Source organism: Ochotona princeps, chromosome X (genome assembly GCF_030435755.1).
Source record: "Ochotona princeps isolate mOchPri1 chromosome X, mOchPri1.hap1, whole genome shotgun sequence".
Classification (NCBI taxonomy): Eukaryota; Metazoa; Chordata; class Mammalia; order Lagomorpha; family Ochotonidae; genus Ochotona; species Ochotona princeps.
The window spans coordinates 72,711,303-72,732,289 of record NC_080865.1 but is presented as its reverse complement, the minus strand read 5'-3'; the positions used below and the strand labels follow the sequence as shown (position 1 = coordinate 72,732,289).

Genomic DNA, 20,987 nt, shown 5'->3' with positions numbered 1-20,987 from the left:
TCAGATGGGATCAGCTCCTACTCTTGCAGCCATTTAGGGTGTGAACCAGTAGATGGGAGATCTTTCCGTCTCTGTCTGTCCTATCCCCAAATCCACCTTTGCAATAAAAATAAATAAATCTTAAAAACAAAAACAAAAACAAAAAATTTGGTGTCCTCTTTTAGGTATTCTTTCTATATGGGAAGGGACATAGCGTTATGGCAGGGTGCTAGCAGATGATCACAAGGTAACTGAAAGCCAACATTCTGGTCTGAGGTCTAGGGAAGTGATTAATTGTGAGGCTGCAAGTCCCCACTTCCACCTTCCCATACTCTTCCAGCCTATCAATTTCTACTCTTTCTGCACAGATTGCAGAAAATAAGTAGAGAACAGATGGCTACATCCACTCATTTTGGTGTCATGCTTTCGTTATTCCTTTTTTTTATGTTGTCTTGTCTCTAGGCAGGAAATGATCAAAAATCTCATAGTTGTGCAAGAATATTTCCATGATGTCTGCAACATGGATACTTGCTTTATTGATGGAAAAAGATGCCCCAGGCATCCCAAAGTTTAGACAGCTATTCCATCCCTGGAACCAAGGTAGAGCTGGAGAATGAGTAGCTCCATTCATTGGATTCTTCACAGTAGTCTGAAATGTTCCACACAGGAACACACACAGGGCACCGTATTTATCTCAGATTAAATTGCACCCTTTCAGGTCAGGTAGAGAGCCTCAGGGGTAGGCCAAGCCACCTACATAGGGCTCAGAAATAGACATCATACTTGTCAATCAGTTGCTGCCAGATGATCAAGAAACACACATGGAAACCACAAAGGAGAAAAAAAATCCATGGACTCAAACTACCTGTCTTAACTTGTTGAAGTCAAGCAGCCTGAAGAGAAAAACAAATTGCTGAAAGCTAATTCAGTTGAAACTAAAATCAAAGATGATTCAGCATGGGCAGTGACACAGACTCTGGTTTAATCAATCCAACTGATTCTATTTAGCCAGTTGTTGAAGGTGTTAGGGATAAAGCTATTAGCTACTTTGGTTGTAGTAGGGAGCTAGTTGTCTGTTCCCATGACAGAGAAGAGCTATATGAATCAAAAACTGGAATCTAATCTTTCAGTTCTATTTATTAAAAGCAGCACTGTGCAAAGGAAAAAGAATTCGAAGCAGCAGTGAATCACTAAACCTGTTTTTGTTTTCATTTTTCTTACCTGTAAAATTAGAAACATCCACCACCCCATTGCACTTGATAATCCGAAATGAAAGTGAGAAGACTACTAGTGAATTATGGCCCTAGTGATTTGCTTTCAGTTTCAGCTCTCCTGCTACCACCCTCATTTCAACCAGACCCTGTTCTACACATTTCCTTCTCTTTTAGTGTGCCTTTGCTGGCTGATGCAGTGCAGAATTGCCCCAACAGAAGTCTACACATCAAGGTTCAGCATCACTCACATTCTCTGATTTTCCAACATCATCATGCGCACCCTTAGGACCTCTTGCAGGTCTGACTTATCAAAGTTAAATGGCCCACCACCAGTTTATGACACTGCCAGCCACTGAGTTTTTCCTACCAGATAACATTTGTGTTATAATTCTTTCTCTTTGCAAGTAAAAAGTTTATTTGTGGTTAAATATTCTTCCCATCAATTACAGTGGATGGAGGCATGTTGAAGTCCAAAGTCCTACAGGTGCAAAGGATTATTGTTCTTGGCTATATAGAAAGTCTTGTGACGGATCTATTGCTGATTACTAAACATCTTTCTGTGGACCTAAACCGTAGTGATAAATCCTAAGCCTGGTTTGAAGATACATCCATTTGGTAATGATGATGATGTTAATGCCCTGTACTTAGCTTGTTATCATCCACAAGGAAATCTTTAAGTGATTTGATATACACTGAATTATCCAGTCATTAGAAAACCCTGTGAGGTAGGTAGTGCCATTAGCCCTGTTTTACAGATGAGGATACTGTAGTATAGAGAGATTAAGCGACTTATATAAGGCCACAGAGTTAGTGAATGGTAGATCTTGGATTTAAGCCAAGGCACTACGACTTCAGAGTTTCATGATGTCACATATGCTTGCATTTGTGATTGAGTTCTTTAGGAAAAATCAGACTTAGCTTGAAATGTGTATCAGCACGGGCACATTTCATAGAAACCATTTCAGCTTACTTTGGATTTAGCTGAAAATTTCAACTTGTTTCTCATCTCAAAGACTGAGCACGCTTCTGTTGGGAAGATGAGTAACAAGGCAAAGCAGAGGGAACAGAATCTACTTTGTTATTCCTTACCTTTTCTTGATCATTAAGCAAAATCATCTAAAGAAATGCTTGCTGACTACTAAACTTCTTTCTCTGGAGCTGAATCATAACCACAGTCCTAAGGCTGGTTTCAAGGCATATGCAGTTGGTGATAATGGTGATGCTGCTGATGGTGGTGATGATGATGATGAGCATCACAGGCACCTTCTCTTGGGGTGTTCCTCCAGACTACCCTCTACATAATGCAGGAAATCTACTTTTCTCCACCTATGTATTTCTTTTTTTTTTTAAAAGATTATTTTTATTGGAAGGGCAGAGTTACAAAGAAAGAGAAGGCAAGACAGAGATTTTCTGGTTCATTCCCAAAGGGCCTCAGTGGTGAATTCTGAGCCTTTCTGAAGCTAGGAACTTCTTTTAGTTCTCCTACCTGACTGCAAGGTTCCAAGAACTTGGGCCAGCTTCCATTGCTTTTGTAGGCCATATCAGAGAGCTGGACTGGAAGTGGAGCGGCTTGCAGGTGCTGATATGGGATGTCTCCTCCACAGGCTGAGGCTTAGCCTGCCACACCACCAGGTTGCCCCCATATGTCTTGAAGCCTCATACCTCTCTAGAGTCACTTGGTGCTTGTAAAGTTGCAACACTTACTTCAGTCTCTAGTTGGGGCCTAAAACTCCCTAAATGGTTTGAATGTGTAGCTGAGAATGTGCACCATTAACAGTCTCCATGCCTTCCTCACTTTACAAGATCACCTGGCCTCTGTCATACTCCTGAAGAAACAAAATACACAAAAAAGTTACTTACTTGCTAATTTTGTTTCCTCTGATCCCCAGGTGGAAACCATTGGAGATGCCTACATGGTAGCTTCAGGCCTTCCAAAGAGGAATGGTAGTAGGCATGCGGCTGAGATTGCCAACATGTCCCTTGATATCCTGAGCTCTGTGGGCACTTTCAAAATGCGGCACATGCCCGAGGTACCAGTCCGAATTCGAATGGGCCTTCACTCAGGTAACAACACCAGTTGAAGTGAAAACATTCCTATGTAGCTTAGGGAAGATCAAACAAGGAAGTTTGTCCCGATTCTTAGTAGCTGGATTAATCAGGTGTCCAAAATTACCTAGTGCTTTTATGCCTACCTAATTTTACTGTCTTGCCAGCACCTGCAGTACAATAGTGAGCAGAGCAGTCATTGTCCCAAGTACGAAATCCTTCTGTTTACAACCAGCATTCCCATGTTCACTGATGCAACAAGATCAATAAGTGCATGTTACTCATTTAATCGATAAAACTTCAATCCCTGCAATATTTCCCTCCTATTCTTGTTCCGCTTTGTTTGAATAACTTCAAGATATGCCCCATTCATTGCCAACTTCCCATCCAGCTTCCTGCTTTCCCAGCTTTCTAATAGATAGACCTCTAAGTTGAAGTCACAGGTGTTTCACCCACTTGTCCCTTTCGTTTCCCTCTCTGCTCCCTGCCTCTTTCTCTTTGGTGGGCTCTTCTAGGCTCCTTCTCTCCCCCACTTTTTGTCTGTCCTTTTGATATGCAATTTCTTAAAGGAAGGAATGGCACTCTCTGGGCCGTTTCTTCATTATTCACTCCCTTCTTAACTCCTTTGGAATCTGAGTTCAGTCCTCCCTACTTTCCCAAGTCCTCGTCTGCCCTTACTCTGAGACACATTTGGCATTCACGATATTTCTCCCTAAAACCTTTCCCTCCTTTGGCTCGTAACATACTGTTTACTCTCTGAATGCCATTTCTTTACTTCATTTACTGGTTCTCGTAGCTCTTTTGTTTCTCTAACATTTGCTGCAAATCTCTCAGCACAGTGATCTCTTGTGGTCTGCATATCCTCAACTTAAATTTATTTATCAATCCACTTGAGTCTGGGTCTCATTTTCTATCAGTAATAATTCCTTTTGTTTTTTTGCCTGTGTCTTAAACAATATTATCCAGAGTTATGTCCTGATCCACCTTTCTTTCTCTCCCCTCCAAGCTCTCCTCAGTGATATCACTCTTGTCCATGGTTTAAATACATATATATGCTAATCAATTCCCCCTACACAGGTTCAGCAGTCTTATCCTTTAAGCCTTGGCAATATATATCTACCTTCCTGCCGACATTTCCTCTGGAATGTTCCCATATAGACATGGGGCTCAACACAACTAAAGCAGAATGTTTTCTTCCCATACATTCTTTATTGATCCTGATAGTGTATTTCGGTTGGTGGTATCATCATTGACTCAGCTACTTCAGCAAAGTCATTCTCTGATTTCACCTTCACATCGATCTTTAACACTCAACCAATTAGTAAGTCTTGGGTATTTTATGTTTTAAGTATTTTTTGAGTGTGTCTTGTTTAACCCATGCTCATTAAGGTCACCAGACTCTTGCCTGAATCACTTTGGTAGAATCCTCTTACTTCGGTTCTTGCATCTTTCCATCTATACTTCTCACAGTCATTAGCATAATCTGTGTTTTCCCCTTATCCTTTAGACTTTAAAGGTGATGTCAACAGAAATCATAACCTGTTCATGTTTGTACCTTAAGTGCTTAGCACATAGCACACATGTGTTTAATATTTTTCTTTTAAAGACAGGTACCTGTATCATTTTTGTTCCAGTTTCACACCTTCAATTTCCTGTGGCACTACTCTGCTTGGATGATTCACTGTTTATTTTAATTTACTATATTTAAATCTTTAAGTAACCTTTCCTCATAAACCAACAAGAACTTAAAAGTTGTTGACAATTTTCTTATGATCAGCAATCAGACAGCCAAGAAGAGTGTTAGTATCTCTCTTTTATCATCTCTTTCTGGCCACCCACGTCTCATCACCTCCTTCCTAGTGCCCTTTGCTTGAATTCCTATAGCAATTATGCAATAGATTCCTTGGTTTTACTTTAAGTTCTTCCAATGCATTCTGCACACTGATCTGAGGGATTGTGAGGGTGGGTGGGTTGGTGGGAGGAGAAGCTGTTTTTCAACATGTAATTTCCCACTCAAAATTCTTTAGTGGTTCAATATCTTCCATTGTATACTATCCACTTAACCCAATCTTGTTCCCAGTTTATACATAGCTACTAACCTTGGTAGACTGCTTTTTCTAGGAGTTTCCTAAGGTTCCATTCTAAGTCCCAACTATAGGCCTTTGATTTATGTTTCATTTCACCTATTGAAATTTTACCCTGCCTATGAAGACCCAAATTAAATCTAACCTTCTTCATTAGTGTCTTCTTGACTGAGTCAAGTCCTAATAAGCACTTTTCTCTATTTTCTGAATAGTTGTCTAGACTGCTTCTCTTGTCTCAACTATGCATTTTTGAGTTGGTGGTACTTAATTGCCTCCCATCAGGTAGTATTTTTAATCAGATATATAAAATCGAGGAGAACTGAAACCATGTGTTACACTTGTTTTGTTCCCCATGGAACTCAACTCAGTGTTCATTGAATGCTTCTTACTGAACCAGAGGTGAATAAAAATGAGAAATGTAAGTTTTGCAGTTTTTATGTATCTTTATGGAATAATATATTTATGTTTTTTAATGCAGGGAACAACAACAACAATATAATGCTGAAACATTTTAAATATAGAAACGATAGAGACCAAAAGATGAAGGTTAAGAGTTTTCTAGATACACTTGAACAGTGTGGCTGCTGACGTTGTTTTCAATTTCATTGACATTCAATTTCATGCTAAATTGCAAGAAATAAAACCGTTCTAAAATGAAATAAAATGTCATTTTAAGTATCTTTATGTAGTTTTCTTCCATGTCCCAAATACAGATCATCTAAAGTTAAGTCTACCTGTTTTAGATTTTTCAGCCACATTAACAATATGTCTCTTAATAGCTACAGTTTGGGAGACAGACTTATGAGATCTTTGCTTCCAACCCTGAGGCACAAGAAAGAGTCACATTTTTTTTCCCCTTGCAACAAACAAGTCTGAATCCAGAGTCCATGCTAGATATTTCTGTTTTGTGCTTGAGGCTTATTTATCCCTATTGGCAAATATAAGCAGTTTGGATGTAACTTTTACTTGGAACAAAAGTATAAATTGTAAGGGTAGCCTTGTCTACATCATTATAAACTTGCTTTCTAGTTGGGTGAAGAGTTCATTACTTATTACAAATCATTCAGATTCCCAGAGTCACTGGATGATAACTTGTATTCTTTGGCAATGCTACATTTCCCCTCCCTTTGAAGTGCTCTTCTGTTAGCACTGAGTGCATATCTGTTAACTGTAATTCAAATCCCTTGCTACTCTGTAGGGCCAGTTGTTGCTGGAGTGGTGGGCCTTACCATGCCCAGATACTGTTTGTTTGGAGACACTGTGAACACAGCTTCTCGGATGGAATCAACAGGGTTACGTGAGTACCTAGAGAGGAATCCACAGACGGTACTGTCCTATTCTTGGGAAAGTGGCTCTTCCTCAAGAGTAGGGAAGGGAGCGGGTTGCTCAATGTTCTGCTGTTTTAAAGAAAGACAGAATAGAATTTATCTCAATTCTTGTGGCTTTTAATTGCAAACCAGTAGGGGGTGATGTTGGACCAAACATGTAACTTTTGTATTATAGAAATGAAGTTGTATCTAAGTGACAGTGAAGCAGTCAGCCAATTTGATCAAAACAACTTAAAAAACAATCTTTTGGGTAAAGGAAAAAATTGACCAGCCTGGTGGGTGCTGGGGAGTCATGTTGAGAATGGAACTAGGTAAGAGATTGACATGTTCAGTTTTCTAACTAGTTTGTGAAGATAAACTCATGGCAAATTGCCTCTCAACTGACTGCTGCTTGCAATCTTTTTGAACTTGTTATACCCCCCAAGTGTTCTAGTTTTATCAAATACCCTCGCTCTTCCAATCTAAGGATCTTAGAAATTTGAAATAATTAATTCCAATGTGCCTGTGTATAAAACATTTTGTTTCTGTCAAAACAGGAATGGCATCAAAGACTCAATTTCTTTCCTCCCATTTGAGACGGAAACCATACAAAACATTATGCTTATTTACCATTACTACTGGAGCAATGTCAAAAAAACAACTTGGCCTTTACTTACAATAGGGCTGGACAAAAACACTTCTTGTGCTGGATTAGAAAAAAAAATACATAGAGAACAACACTAATTCTATGTATCATTTTCATGGATTTTTTTTAAGTAGAAAAAAAAAACTGTATGCTTTTAGTCCCAATTCTGTCAGCTACTAAATAATAGAAGTTCTTCCCAAACTTCAGCAAATATACTGAAAGTACTCCCTGCTGATATGGTAACCTATATCTCAGTGGGTGGTGCCCTGTCTGACCCTACTCGCCATCACTCATATGCAGAAACAGGCTTACACAATGGGTCCAGTCTTAGTCAATCTAGTTTGTCCAGCCATGATTAAGGAGGCAGCACGGAACTTAGAAGCTGTTGTCAGAATAAATTTTCTGACATCTGGGAAAGTCTTTAAACTCCACAGATACAGCAGAGGCTATGGAAGTTGTCATCTAGGAACTGCTGTGTGAATATGACTTTGCTCTTGAAGTGTAACCCAAGATGAAGTGAAATTGATCATGGAACCGCAGTGCAGATTTGGCACAGTACTCTTGACTGATGGAAGCTTGCATAAAGCTAGAGTCATGTTCTTGTCTGTGTCAGGGAAAACACTGCATACTTCATGTTGGAAATGCAGAGTTGAAAACACAAATTGAATTTTGAGATTTAGGTGGCACCTTGTCCCACTGATGAAGTAGGAGGAAAAAAATGGGGCGAGACACACACAGCAGTTGTTTCTTAAGTATTGACTGTGCAAGGAAGGCATTGTGAGGGCTGCAAAGAAAGCATATACACTGGCTTTTCCCCTAAAGGAGCTGCTTAGAGTGCTTTTCTACAAGTAATTATTGTGAAGCAAATAAGACATTAAGCTCTAAAATTGATTAAAGATCTGTAAAGAGGAAGCATCTAATCTTTTGATAGATTTGAGACAATGACAAGTCTATTAATAAAAATTAATTTCACCAATATATCCTTTGCGCCTTGTAACTCAGCTGAGATTCTGGAATGGAAGCTACTGGAAGCTCCTCCTTACTACAGTGCTGGATGCTGGTTGGAATCAACTATCTCTCCTTTGAACGTGTATTTCCAACCAGCAGCGATACTCTACTGAAGGGTTCCCTGAAGACCAGGTGCTAAAGGCGTGGTATGCACAGTGCTAGCTAGAGATACCCTGGCCATGCATGTGATATTTAGTAACAAGCAAACCCTTTTTAAGCATTGATCTGTCAAGGGAAGGAGAGTCATTGTGAGTATACATAGCGAGCATTTCTTGCAGGTCTTTTCAGCCCTGTCTTTACACTCAGACTGTAGTCAGCTTCTAAAAGAATGCCTTTTCTTCAGTGGATGTGAGAATACGACTTGGCCCTTTATTTAAGATTCAGCTTCAACAAGGTCTCATTTTTTTAAAAGATTTTTTTAATTTTTATTTTTATTAAAAAGGCAGATATACAGAGAGGAGGAGAGACAGAGAGAAAGATCTTCCGTCTGATGGTTCACTCCCCAAGCGGCCACAACGGCTGGAGCTGAGCCAATCTGAAGCCAGGAGCCAGGAGTTTCTTCTGGGTCTCTCATGCGGGTGCAGGGTCCCAAGGCTTTGGACCATCCTCAACTGCTTTCCCAGGACACAAGCAGGGAGCTGGATGGGAAGTGGGGCTGCTGGGATTAGAACCGGCGCCCATATGGGATCCCGGCACGTGCAAGGAGAGGACTTTCACCACTACGCTATCACGCCAGGCCCTAACAAGGTCTCATTTTTACGCTGGCAGTACGATCTCATTTTTAGGCTGGCAGTTTGTCGGAAAATCAAGGATCACCCCAATAAACAAGTAATTATTGCTTTTTAAATAATTGTATTTAGATGCTAAACTAATTTTTAAAGTGGTAATTCCTCACGTAAAGATCTTAAGCCTGATTGGGGTCATTGGTTGGAAAAATTGTACGTTCATGTATGTCTACAGTAAAACGCCCGTGCAAAGGACAACCACAATTGTTCAGTCTTCTTAAAATGTTAGTTAGTGGGGATTTCGGGGGTATTTCTCACAGATTCTTTATTTTTAGTACATCAATATTGAGAGATATTAAGATGCATATGGAAAAGACAGTTTCTGTGTCTTATGTAGGATGATGTAAAACTTGGCCCTAGCAGCACCCTGTGTGAGAAGGTGCTCCAGCCAAACTTCTCATAGAGGGGACATCATGTTTCAGAGGAGAGCACAGCAGTGCTTGCTGGCTACTCTATCTCATTCGAGTTAAATTATCTTTTTTATTGCATGACCTTTCATCTGAGACAGTGTCTAGGAGACTGATAGTTGCTATAGCTAGCCCCTCTCCCCCTCCTGTGAAATAACAACTAAGCTCTCAGCGTTTTCTCTCTCTCTCTCTCTCTCTCTCTCTCTCTCTCTCTCTCTCTCTCCCCCCCCCCTCTCTCCCTCTCTCAGTTTTTTCTAGGGTTTAGTTCATTTAAAAGTAATGGCTTCATTTCTAACTAGTTTCACCATGGAAACTAGCATCAAAGTCATGTTTTTCCCTTCTTTTCCAGCTTACCGCATTCATGTCAGCCTCAGCACTGTTACTATTCTGCAGACTCTGAGTGAGGGTTATCAAGTGGAGCTTCGAGGAAGAACAGAGCTCAAGGTATAATGTTCTTTTGTCTTTTGAACCAAACCACTTAGACACATCTGTTTCTGGAGAGGTCATGGTCTACTGACAGAGTTTACCTGGGCGTCTGGAGACCCGGAGCTATAATTTATGCAGAATCTCCAGCCTTGCTTGGGATTCTTAAAAGATTGTTCCACTTTGTCTCAATTGTTTTCTCTTCAAAACATGGCTTCTGAGGAAGCAGGAAGAGAGTGGGTGAGAACTCTTCTGCATTTTTCAGACTGTGAATTGCATTTTTCTTATTAAAGAACTGTGTAGCATTTGACTTTCCAACAGATACCATTATTTACATTTCCCAACTTCCATTCACTTACATTTTGGCAGTGCTGGAGATTGTTCAATAAGCCACAGTGTTGGGGAGCTTGGATTCTTTGTCTGCCTTCTCAGTACCCACCCTTTCTTTCTGACGTTTCATTGAGACCATTGGCCTATCATTTACAGGCATGCTTAATGCCTTTCTCCAAGAACCAGCAGCAATAAAATCAGTTTCCATGAGAGTCAGGCATTCTGTAGCACATTTCTTGCATATTGGGTCTATATCATTTAAGCTGGTGTTTAGAATTACAATGGTTTTCATTTTTGCCATATACGCTAAATTCTCCTCATCTTCCTCTGGATGATTGATCCCAAGACCAGTGACTGAACCTGTTGTAAGAGCCTCAAGGCAGGTTGGTAAATATACATGTTCATTTCAGATAAGAAGACATGATTTGCTCAGAATTACATAGTAAGTCAACAAACAGAATTGGGTCAAAATTTAGGGAGCCTGAGTTCCTGTTTAGTACTCTTCATGATACCATGCTGTGCGAAAATGATTTCTCAGGATTATTCCTGAGCAAAGCTAAAGCATTAAGTAATGCTTAGTTAAGAATTAGTCTGTGTTGGGCCTGGCGCGATAGCGTAGTGGTGAAAGTCCTTGCCTTGCACGTGCCGGGATCCCATATGGGCGCCGGTTCTAATCCCGGCTGCCCCGCTTCCCATCCAGCTCCTTGCTTGTGGCCTGGGAAAGCAGTAGAGGATGGCCCAAAGCCTTGGGACCCTGCACCCGCATGGGAGACCTGGAAGAGCTCTTGGCTCCTGGCTCCTGGCTTCAGATTGGCTCAGCTCCAGCCGTTGTGGCCGCTTGGGGAGTGAACCATCAGATGGAAGATCTTTCTCTCTGTCTCTCCTCCTCTCTGTTTATCTGCCTTTCCAATACAAATAAATAAATACATTAAGAAAAAGAATTAGTCTGTGTTACGGGCCTACATTCTCTAAATGGCGACAATGTACATATAACTAGATTTCAGAGGTTAAGTATTGGAAAACCTGACTCTAGTTGGTCACTTTCTTTTCTGGTCAGTTGTAATTTGCTCTGTATAATAGATCCTTAATGTCTTCCCACAGGTGGAATGAGTCACTTATAAGGAATAGAGGCTCTTTTCCCACCTCTGAACAGGACTCAAACAGTGAGATGGTAGAGGTAGGGATATGACTTGGACAGCTAACTAAATACCCAAGGACTTTTGTGTTGCTTCCACACATTCTGTCCTTTCTCAGAAGAGGAGTACATGGCAGCACTTTTCTCTATATTTCTTGGCACAGAAAATTCATTAAAGGCTAAAGAACCAGAGATACCACTTCAAAATTGAAAAACAAAACGTGTGCCATCAACCCTCCATGATTTTTATTGCCCAAGAAATTCAATTCAGGAGCATTTGCATCTTAGGGTGTTTCATGTACAAAGCAAGACATACTTCAGGAGATACCTTTGCAACTTCACAATTCCAGAACCTCAGCACAGTAAATATGAGGAAATGATGTAGAAAATGGGTGAAAGATCATTTCCCTCATACCACACGGGGCCTTGTTTGTTGGGGGTAATAGAGGCTTTGTGGAGAAGAGAGATTGACAAGAAGCTACTGAGGGAGAAAATGAGAGAAAAGAAAGGCACAATGTGAAAAATGAAAAGGGTACAAAGCAAAATCACATGAAAGGAAGGGAGAGAAGTGGAGATCAGCTATCTCTATACCTTCTACTTTCTTGCCAGAGGCAGATATTGTGCAATGCACAGTAGGGAACTGCGAAGCTCCTAATCTGTTGGGGAAATCCCATATATCCACAGTAAACCATTTCAGCAGCACACATTATAAAATTGTGATTCAGCATTCCCGTGCTTCATCTACTATGGTGACGCTGGAAGCAATAGTTGCTCCAAGACATGGAGCACACAGACCACATTTGTTGGCCAGCAGGCCAGCAATGTGTGAGCTCAAAGTTGATGGCTAGAAACACCCTCTCCTTCAGCTGGCTGATGCTTGATAGTCCTCCCTTAAATATTCTTTTTTGGGTTAAGTTTTGCACCCAGTTACATCTCATTATCCAAACCTTAGCCATTCCAGGTGACTGCCCACTGCAGCCATCTTTTGTACTACTCAGTCAAGAATCACCAATGTCTTACCAATTCTGCTTTTTCAATATCTGCCTCCTGATGGGCTAATGATATGCTGTTTTGTTATCTCTCTCTTACATGAATCCTGTTTCAACATTTTTCTGATGAGTTTAGAGCCCCTTTGCTGGTGTTTTGTAGTTGCCTACACTTATCAGTTATACTAACTGGAGACTTTATGTAAATCTCAATTTTATTGAATGTTTATTCTTACACAGTTTTGTTTTCTTCACCAGACATGGGCATTTTCTGGCCATATTTCTGAGTTCTAGGGAGGGCCTAAGAGTATTTGGTTTCAGATCTCTAAGCATTAACATTGTGTTATTTGCGATTTCCATTCTTCCCTCATTTTCTTTCACCCATGCCTGTACCAGTAATGCACATACGTGCGCGTGCGCACGCGCGCACACACACACACACACAAAAGCAATTGAGGTGACAGATTCATGAAGGTCAGAAGGTTTAGTCTGTAATTCTCAACCTACCAATGATGTCCTGTATGACATTGGGCAAGTAACTTTATCCTCTCTCTGCTTCCATTTGCCCACCCGGAGGACTCTTCTGATCTATGGTTATCTGGAAACTCATTAATTTCATAATCTTTAAAAACCCCAATAGTTGTATTTTGGCATCCAGACCTGTCCCTGGATTTCAGTGTATTGAAAGGCTTACCAGTATGGAGGGAAAATCATTTAAAATGTTGAGTCTAGTATACTTGTGTTCAAGTGATAGCTATATCTGCTTATTGATAAGTAATTCAATCTCCATGAACATTGGCGTCCCCATTTGTAGAATGGGATTAATAACACAGCTAGCTTCCAAGAGTTTTGTGAGGCCTAAGTAAGTTAGGACTTCCTAAAGTGTTTTAAAGACACCATGATAAAATATGATGTACTCTGGGACTCCCTAGGAATTACTATTGAGTCAATAAGTTTGCCTGAAGCTTTAGCTGTTGCCAACCTTGTCTCCCTTCTGTACCTGACTGAAATATAATTATGGAAGTGGAGTGGGTAAACAGAATGCTAAGGTTTTGATAGGTTCCAAAACTTCAAAACCTCTGAGATTCCCTGAAGCTCTCCCGCATACTCTTGGGTTTGGAAGCTTACCTGAGCCCTTAACACACTCAGGCTCTTCTGCAACCACTAGTTTTGGCATCCCAGTGTATCTCAAGGAGGCATTCAGATCTCTGGACAGTCCTGGCACCTACAAAGTTGCTTTGAACATGGCAAGCTGTCCTGTTGCCTTAGAGATCTTAGAGATCTTCGAACAAACACTCTGGCTGGGCCTGGAGGTATGAAGATTCTTCAAAAAGTTCATTAAGATGGAATTAAAAGTTTATTATGGTATAAAAAGTTTTATATTTATGCACTTTCTTCATTTTCATGAGCTTTTCAAAAACATTTGTTTTCCTTGAGAGTCAGAGTTACAGAGGTAGAGAGAGTGGGAGAGACAGAGAGAAAGCTCTTCTATCTGCTGATTCACTCCCCAAATAGCTACAATGGCTAGAGCTGAGCTGAGCTGATCTGAAGGCAGGAACCAGGAGCTTCCTCTTGGTTTCACACATGGACCAAGGGGGCAAGAACTTGACATGTCTTCCTCTGATTTCCCAGCCTGTAAGCAGGAAACTGGATCAGAAGTGGAGTAGCTGGGACTTGAATCAGTGCCCATATGGAATGCTGGCTCTGCACTGCAGAAGACTAGTTTGCTAAGCTATCATGCCATCCACAAACATTTGAATGTCTTCTAAAGGCATGGATTTCAAAATCTTCTTTCTCCAAATAGATGTATCTTTTGGTTTTGTTTTCTACCAACTTTTTGAAGTACTCACGTGTTCTACCAAAATGATGTTTTGAGTATTCTAAGTACTCAAGTGTTCAGAGTTCAGATCAATGAAACCGTCTGATTATTTTCTGAGCTGCCTTTGTACAAGCCACATTACCGGTTACTATGAGCACAGCAATGAGCTTGGAGGATGAAGAGTTGGGCTGAACATGTTTAGAATCCAAAACATGGACTTATACTTGTTTTTACTTAACTATACTATGAGTTCTTGAAAGATAGACCCATCTCTGTATTCCCAGCTCTGAGACAGGAAGTGTAAAATAAATGCAAGAATGCCTGATGGAGTATATTTTCAATTTGTTCACCCTCAAGCAGCTGTTTAGAGTGAATTTCCTGCTAGTTAACAAAGCTGGGCTATGGTGGTATTTTCTTTTTACTCGTCTCATGGAGAGATTGCTCACAGCTTTGAATCACATCTTTGCAAAAATTCTTTGAGCTTCTCCAATTACATGTGCTAATTATTGTTGTGGTCCTTATCATTAGTATCGAGGGATGAATGAATGTGATGTAAAATAAAAAAAAAACAGTGGATTTGATATCTAAAGTGGGAAACCTGACTGGAGCCTCTAAGTTAAACAATTTAAACCGGTTCCAAATGAGAGCTGCTGCGAGTGAGACCATCTTTCAGATTAATGAATTGTAAACACATCCTGTTACTTTTCTCAACCTGAGTAAACACATTTTTTTCCCTTAGAGATTGGAAGAAATGAGAATAGAGTCCAAAGAGAATTGAAAGGACAGAAAACACATTGGGGGGGTTACTAGAAAGAAGGGGACAGAACAAAGGTACCAAGTTGGGCTCCTCTGAAGTCATCACTCAGGCTCTGAGGTGACCAGCTTGAGTTTACACTCCCTTTATCTTCTTAGACACATGGGTCTTTGACAAGCAAATACCTGGGCTGTAGGTAGGGGCCTGCTTAGAGTCTCACTCTACTGCTTAGAATCTCTTAGCAGGAAGAAAAGTACACAGCATAGAGACGGCATTCAAAGCATCTAGAAATGCTTCTGGCCTCCGAAGATACCTTTCTAAAAAGGTACATATGAAAGTGTAGAGCTTGAAGTGTTACAAGGGCCACAATTTCTTCTTTTTTTTAACTCTTATGATATAAGTTATTTTTATTAGTAATATAGGATAATAAAATTAGTGTGATGTTCAAGTTGTGTTAGTGAAATTATATATTGTACTTTCAATTATTAAATTGTGATATGTAGCATTATGTTCATAGACATTTATCTTGGAAATTTATATTCCTATGTAAAGGAAAATATTTGCAGTCTGTTCAAATGTTGTTTCATTTGTTACTCATATTCCAAATTGAGGCAATGTTTTAGCGTTTATATTAATTCTTACCCAATTCAGAATAAATATATTCAAAGCTCATGTCTCATTGAACCCTACTAGTAACAAGTAATGACTTAACCGGCCACAATTTCTTTTAAAATTTTTTTGAAAGTGTTTGCAGTCTTGCTATCCAAATGGAATATAGCTTCTGGCTTCGGCTGGGCCTGACTCCGGTTATTGCGGCTATTTGCAGAGTGAATTAATGGATGGTAGATTTCTTTCTCTCAGCCTCTTCCTCTTGTAAGTCTGCATGCCAAATCAATCTTTAAAAGTATGACAAGATATTCAGATAGATAATGTGGCAGAAATACTAATAAGTATTCAGTCTAGCTGATGGATGGATATGGTATTCATTCATTGTGCCAAAGCAATACTTGGATGCTTGAAAATTAGAATAAAATATATAGTGGAAAATATTAATAAAGAAAACAAAATTTGAAAAAAATTGTTAAGTCTTTTAAAAAATTTTTACTGGAAAGTCAGATATACAAGAGAAGAGGAAAGACAGAGAGGATGATCTTCCATCCATTGATTCACTCCCCACGCGGCCACAATGGCTGGAGCTGCGCTGAACTGAAGCCAGGAGCCAGGAACTTCTCCCAGGTTTCCCACATGGGTGCAGGGTCCCAAGGCTTTGGGCTGTCCTCGACTGCTTTCCCAGGCCACCAGCAAGAAGGTGGATGGGAAGTGATACTGCCAGGATTAGAACTGGCACCCATATGGGATCCTGGCACATGCAAGGCGAGGACTTTAGCCATGAGGCTACTGCATTGGGCGCAAAATTGCTAAGTCTTATAGCTTGGCTGCTATGTCCATTCTTTTTTTTTTTTTGGTGATGGTGGTAGTGGGCAGTTGGATATTATTGGATTGCATTGAGTGAAGGAGTTAGAATCTCAATGTATAAACTCTATCTAGAACGCACAAATGGCTTGCCTAGTGCTAAGAGTTAAGGATAAAAATGACAAACAAGTCCTCAATTGAGAATCCAGATGAATCCAGATGTTTGGTTGGTATTTAGCTAAACAACCACACATTCTCAAAGAGGGAGTTGGATGGTGGTGAGTAGATAAAGCATGTGGATGACAGCTTGATATGGTGTTTCCTTTTCGTCTGGTTACTCTCACAACCTCTGCAGTTTTCCTGAGGTTCAGGTACATATGTAGAAGAAACCTGTTTGAAGGAAGGCCTCAGGAGGCATGGAGAAGGAGGACTTTAGGCAATTTGTGAACTGAAGTGAATGTTTATATTCTGTTACATTCAAGAAAATTTATTCTAACATGACTAAGATTTTCCAAATTTTCTCTAATAGGGAAAAGGCATAGAGGAGACATTTTGGCTGATTGGAAAAAAAGGCTTCACTAAGCCCCTTCCTGAGCCCCCACCAGTGGGCAGAGATGGGTAAGTGAAATTCAGAGTTAATCTGAGTCTCCCTATGCCTTGCTCTGCTACAATCTCTTCACTACCTGTTTTGGTGCTTCCCTTGTCCTGCAGGCAAGTGGGCCATGGCTTGCAACCAGCAGAGATCGCAGCCTTCCAAAGAAGAAAGGCAGAAAAGCAGTTGGTGAGAAACAAGCCATAAGGTAATAGCCAGCAGGAAAACAGAGCATCGAGGCTTGCCAGATTTTCAAAGCTGGGGCTCCCTTTGGCATGCGTGCCAGTCACAGCCTACGCTCTGTTGGCACAGTGTGAAGGAGCTGGTGAATTTCCAAGTTCCATTGAGTTGGGCAAAAACCTTGTTGTGAGGCCTGTTGCAGAGACTGGTCTGCACCTGGGGGAGATTGGCCTGTGAGAGAGACCCTTGGCTCCTGCAGTGATAACGCGTTTGAATGCTAACAAATCTGGCCTTGCTCTCCAGTTATCAGGCAGGTGCACCTGTCACATTGTGAAGCACCTGGGCCACATGGTAAAGCACCTCAAGTCTTTAGAGACTCACACGTAGCCAAGCAACACAATGATATTGTGGCTATCTCCTTCTCCTGGGATCTGTTGGCTGGGGCAATTTTGGAGGGGATGATTCTGTCATTTCCTCTACAGGCACTACCTGATCTTTTCAAATTTGGCAGCCAACCGAAAAGAAGACCAACTACTGCTTGACTTCCTGGCTAGGATGCGTGACAGTTTTCTCTGTTCCTTCTCCCACACAAGGACAGTGTGATTCTGAACGAACAACAACAACCTATGATCAAGAATGCTCCCCATGTACTGCTGTCTGAGGAATCTATTGCTTTCTTGGACACCTCTGTTTCCTCCTTATCTTGCTTTCTTCTTCTGTCTTCCATAGGAATCTTGCAAAATTTCTGTCTCTCTGTACTAACGTTGGCAACTCTCTGGGACTGTTTATTTCTAAGAAAACCTTAACACTTCTTCATTTCTGGGACAATCACAGGTAACCTGCACATATAGGCTTCGGATGTACTGAAGATGCATTTTCTTTGCAGTCTTTTGTACCACCTTGACTCTTTGTCACTCTGGGTCTGGATTTGCTCTTTCCTAATGACTGATACAAGGATATATACAGCTGGGACATACAGTCATCCATTGCCGGAAGCATTCTCTTCTTTGGATAGGAAGCACAGGGACATTCATAGACATGGGGATGTATACAAGGTTTATCTTTCTCTGCCTCTCTCCATAGAAAAGGGTGTGGAAACTCTTGAAGGATTTTTTCTTTGACAGGGAGGTGGGGACATTGGAAGCATTCTACAGAAACCCATCAATTTCTAAGAATATACTGGAGTTTGCAGCAGAAAACATTACTGCTGGCTCACCATCATTTGCTTGTGGGTTTGTTAGTGATTTCCTAACATGCATATGGTTGTCACTTAGGCTACTTACAAACACATTCATCAGAACCACCTTGTTAGATAGCTTCTGCAGGTTGTGGGTTTATGCAATGGTTTGAAACCACTGATGCAAGCACAGATTCAGTCTCTAATCCTGGCCTCATGAACATGTGTGCTTTAGTCAGCTTATTAATTGACCACAGTAACATTGGTCACTTTTGCGAAGCACAGCAATCTCTAAGAAAAGGACCTTAGATAAGCTTCAAAAGAATAACCCAAATCCAGAAGTTCCCAGAAAACTCATTCATCTCTCAATAAATGCCCTATGTTAATTTCATGCAGGAATATCACCTATTCTAGAATGATTTCAGCTTTCTTTGAATTTACAGAATAACACTTACTGAGACAGGCTCAAATTGAAGAAAACTTGCAACACCTATAAGTACATCTGATCCTTTTCCACTCTCATAGGAACTATCAGAGGAAAACTGGAAATCCTTATGGGGTCCTGTGGGCTTAGAGATAAAGAAAAGATGCTATGAGATGAGGCATAGGCTTGGTGAACCAATCATAGGAGCCAACTCTCAGGCAGGGCTTTGCAGTGACTTCTCTACCTTGTTCCCAATAGCCACCATCTCTGAAACTCAGTTCCACTCCATCTGGTGATTTTCCTCTAATCTCTTTCCAACTCGGGTCAAGGTGGTACTGAGAAGGTATTTTCCCTGAACCATGGGCGTGCTTTTTGGAGAATGAGGAGTTAGCTGTTCAGGAAGATTTGGAGGCTTCATCTTGACTGGGATAAGGAGAAAGGAGGAAGTCATTCCTTGACAACCTGAGAGTCACAGCAGTGGGCTTGAGAGAGCACAAGAACAAGGGGGATCTGATAGAGGGAGAAAGGGGCAGACAAGCATGAAGGTAGAACAGTCAGCGAAGATCCACCTGTTTTAACTCTTCTGAGTTGTTCTTCGACTCAAAGACTGGGCTATAGTATACTTTTCTTTCTCTTCTCAGGACTCAGGTTTACCTCCAAAGTAGTGACATAAGTCTTCTCTATATGGATTAAATCAGCCTTTTTGGACTACTTTGAGAGCTGACCAACACATAGAGAGTGTAATTTCTGAGGAGGAAGCTGATCCAAGTTCCAAAGCATCAACTTATAAATGTTTAGGCCATATCATCTTAGCCCCCATTTAGATTAAATTTATAGATGCCCTTGTAAATAATACCACACAATTATGTAAACCTGAGAAATAATACTTCTTTCTTCAATGATCCAGGGAAGTTCAGCCATTTGTAACCGGCTCCTGGGGTAGAGGAACGGTGAAGAGATTTGAATTCATGCATATTGAGGCCTTGTAGAAGGCCCAGATATAAAAAAAAGGTGTGCTGACGGATTTCTCTTTCTCCCACACAGGAGCCAAGAGCTCCAGGACTTGAATCTTCTTTTGGCAAGTTGATGAAAAGTTCACTGCAGTTTGACTAAGTGCTCTGCCTGGACAGGAAATGAGTGTATGACTGTATCTCTGAAGATGACCAACCTCCAGGGTTAATCAAGCCTATTTCCAGCACAAAGAAACTTCTGGGAAGTAACTTTGATAAACATTGTTCATTACCTTAGATTTCACCAAAAAGATCACTTGAACGTAATGGATTCTATGCTTGGTATATGTTTGCAAGGAAAGAATCTTGATTGAATTTGAACTGTAATACTGCATCAAGGTGGAGGAATCCACCAGTGGGGAGGGGAGGGGAGGAGGAGGGATGGGGGGATTCCCAGAGCCTATGAAACTGTCACATAATGCAAAATAATTAATAAAAATATATATGTAAAAAATTACCATGGAAATGAACCCTAAGGAAAGGTAGAGCACCAACTCCAAGTTTAGTCATTCTGAACTAGCAGGATCAACTTGGACCGTGGTAAGATCTATCTTCTCACAGAAAAGTAGGAGTCCTTTTGTTTGCATTTTCATTTTGTTTGAATCTCTAGAAAGTGTTTAATGAGCATAATTTATAACTTAGATACTATGAGACCAGTGACAGGAAAAAAAATACAAAAATCAAACCTTCCAGCAAACATACTTCTGAATTCCAGTCCACTATGATTTCAGTTGGCTGGGATGCATAGAGGACAGGGTGAGGAGAAGAGTAGGGTTAATTACGTTTGGATAACTGAGGACTAAGAAGGAGGTTTTTTTTCTTTTCTTTTTTTAAAAATGTGTTTTGATCAAAACCTTTCCAAGACTGTCATGATTTTATTTCCCTTTTGAGAAAAAAGAATCTAGGGAAGATGATTGAAATATCCTTGCTAGGTGAGTTTCTCCCTCGCTCCCTTAAACTCTGGGCCACCTGAACATGATGGAGTAAATGTGAAGAGATACTGTCAGAGTAAAAGACACAGAAATCATAGTGTAACTCGACAACTCCCTAAGAGTTTCATGCTGTTGCTCCCTTCCTGTACCTACTCTGCCTTTAAAATTCCCTGCCTTTCCCCTAAAATAAATCCCTTTGAACATTTGTTTTCACTTTCTGCTTTTCGTTTTCCAGATTTCACTTTCAGGAGGTTATTGGCAGTGTGGCTTGCCAGAGTCACATAGACCAAAGCAAGAAGACGTAAGTCACAGGCCTGTTTAAAATAGTTAAGCAAG

General features: G+C 40.6%; 1 protein-coding gene across 1 annotated transcript in view; it reads left to right on the top strand.

Annotated features, from left to right (window-relative positions):
- GUCY2F (guanylate cyclase 2F, retinal) overlaps window positions 1–19,980 on the top strand; it is a 106,688-nt gene extending 86,708 nt beyond the window's left edge. Inside the window, exons 15-20 of the mRNA XM_004590182.3 lie at window positions 3,083–3,257; window positions 6,522–6,620; window positions 9,826–9,920; window positions 16,866–16,954; window positions 17,048–17,136; window positions 19,754–19,980. Of these exons, the coding sequence (XP_004590239.2) occupies window positions 3,083–3,257; window positions 6,522–6,620; window positions 9,826–9,920; window positions 16,866–16,954; window positions 17,048–17,135 (546 nt within the window). The 3' untranslated portion in view covers window position 17,136; window positions 19,754–19,980. The remainder of the gene's footprint in view (window positions 1–3,082; window positions 3,258–6,521; window positions 6,621–9,825; window positions 9,921–16,865; window positions 16,955–17,047; window positions 17,137–19,753) is intronic.
- Window positions 19,981–20,987: the final 1,007 nt, after the last annotated feature.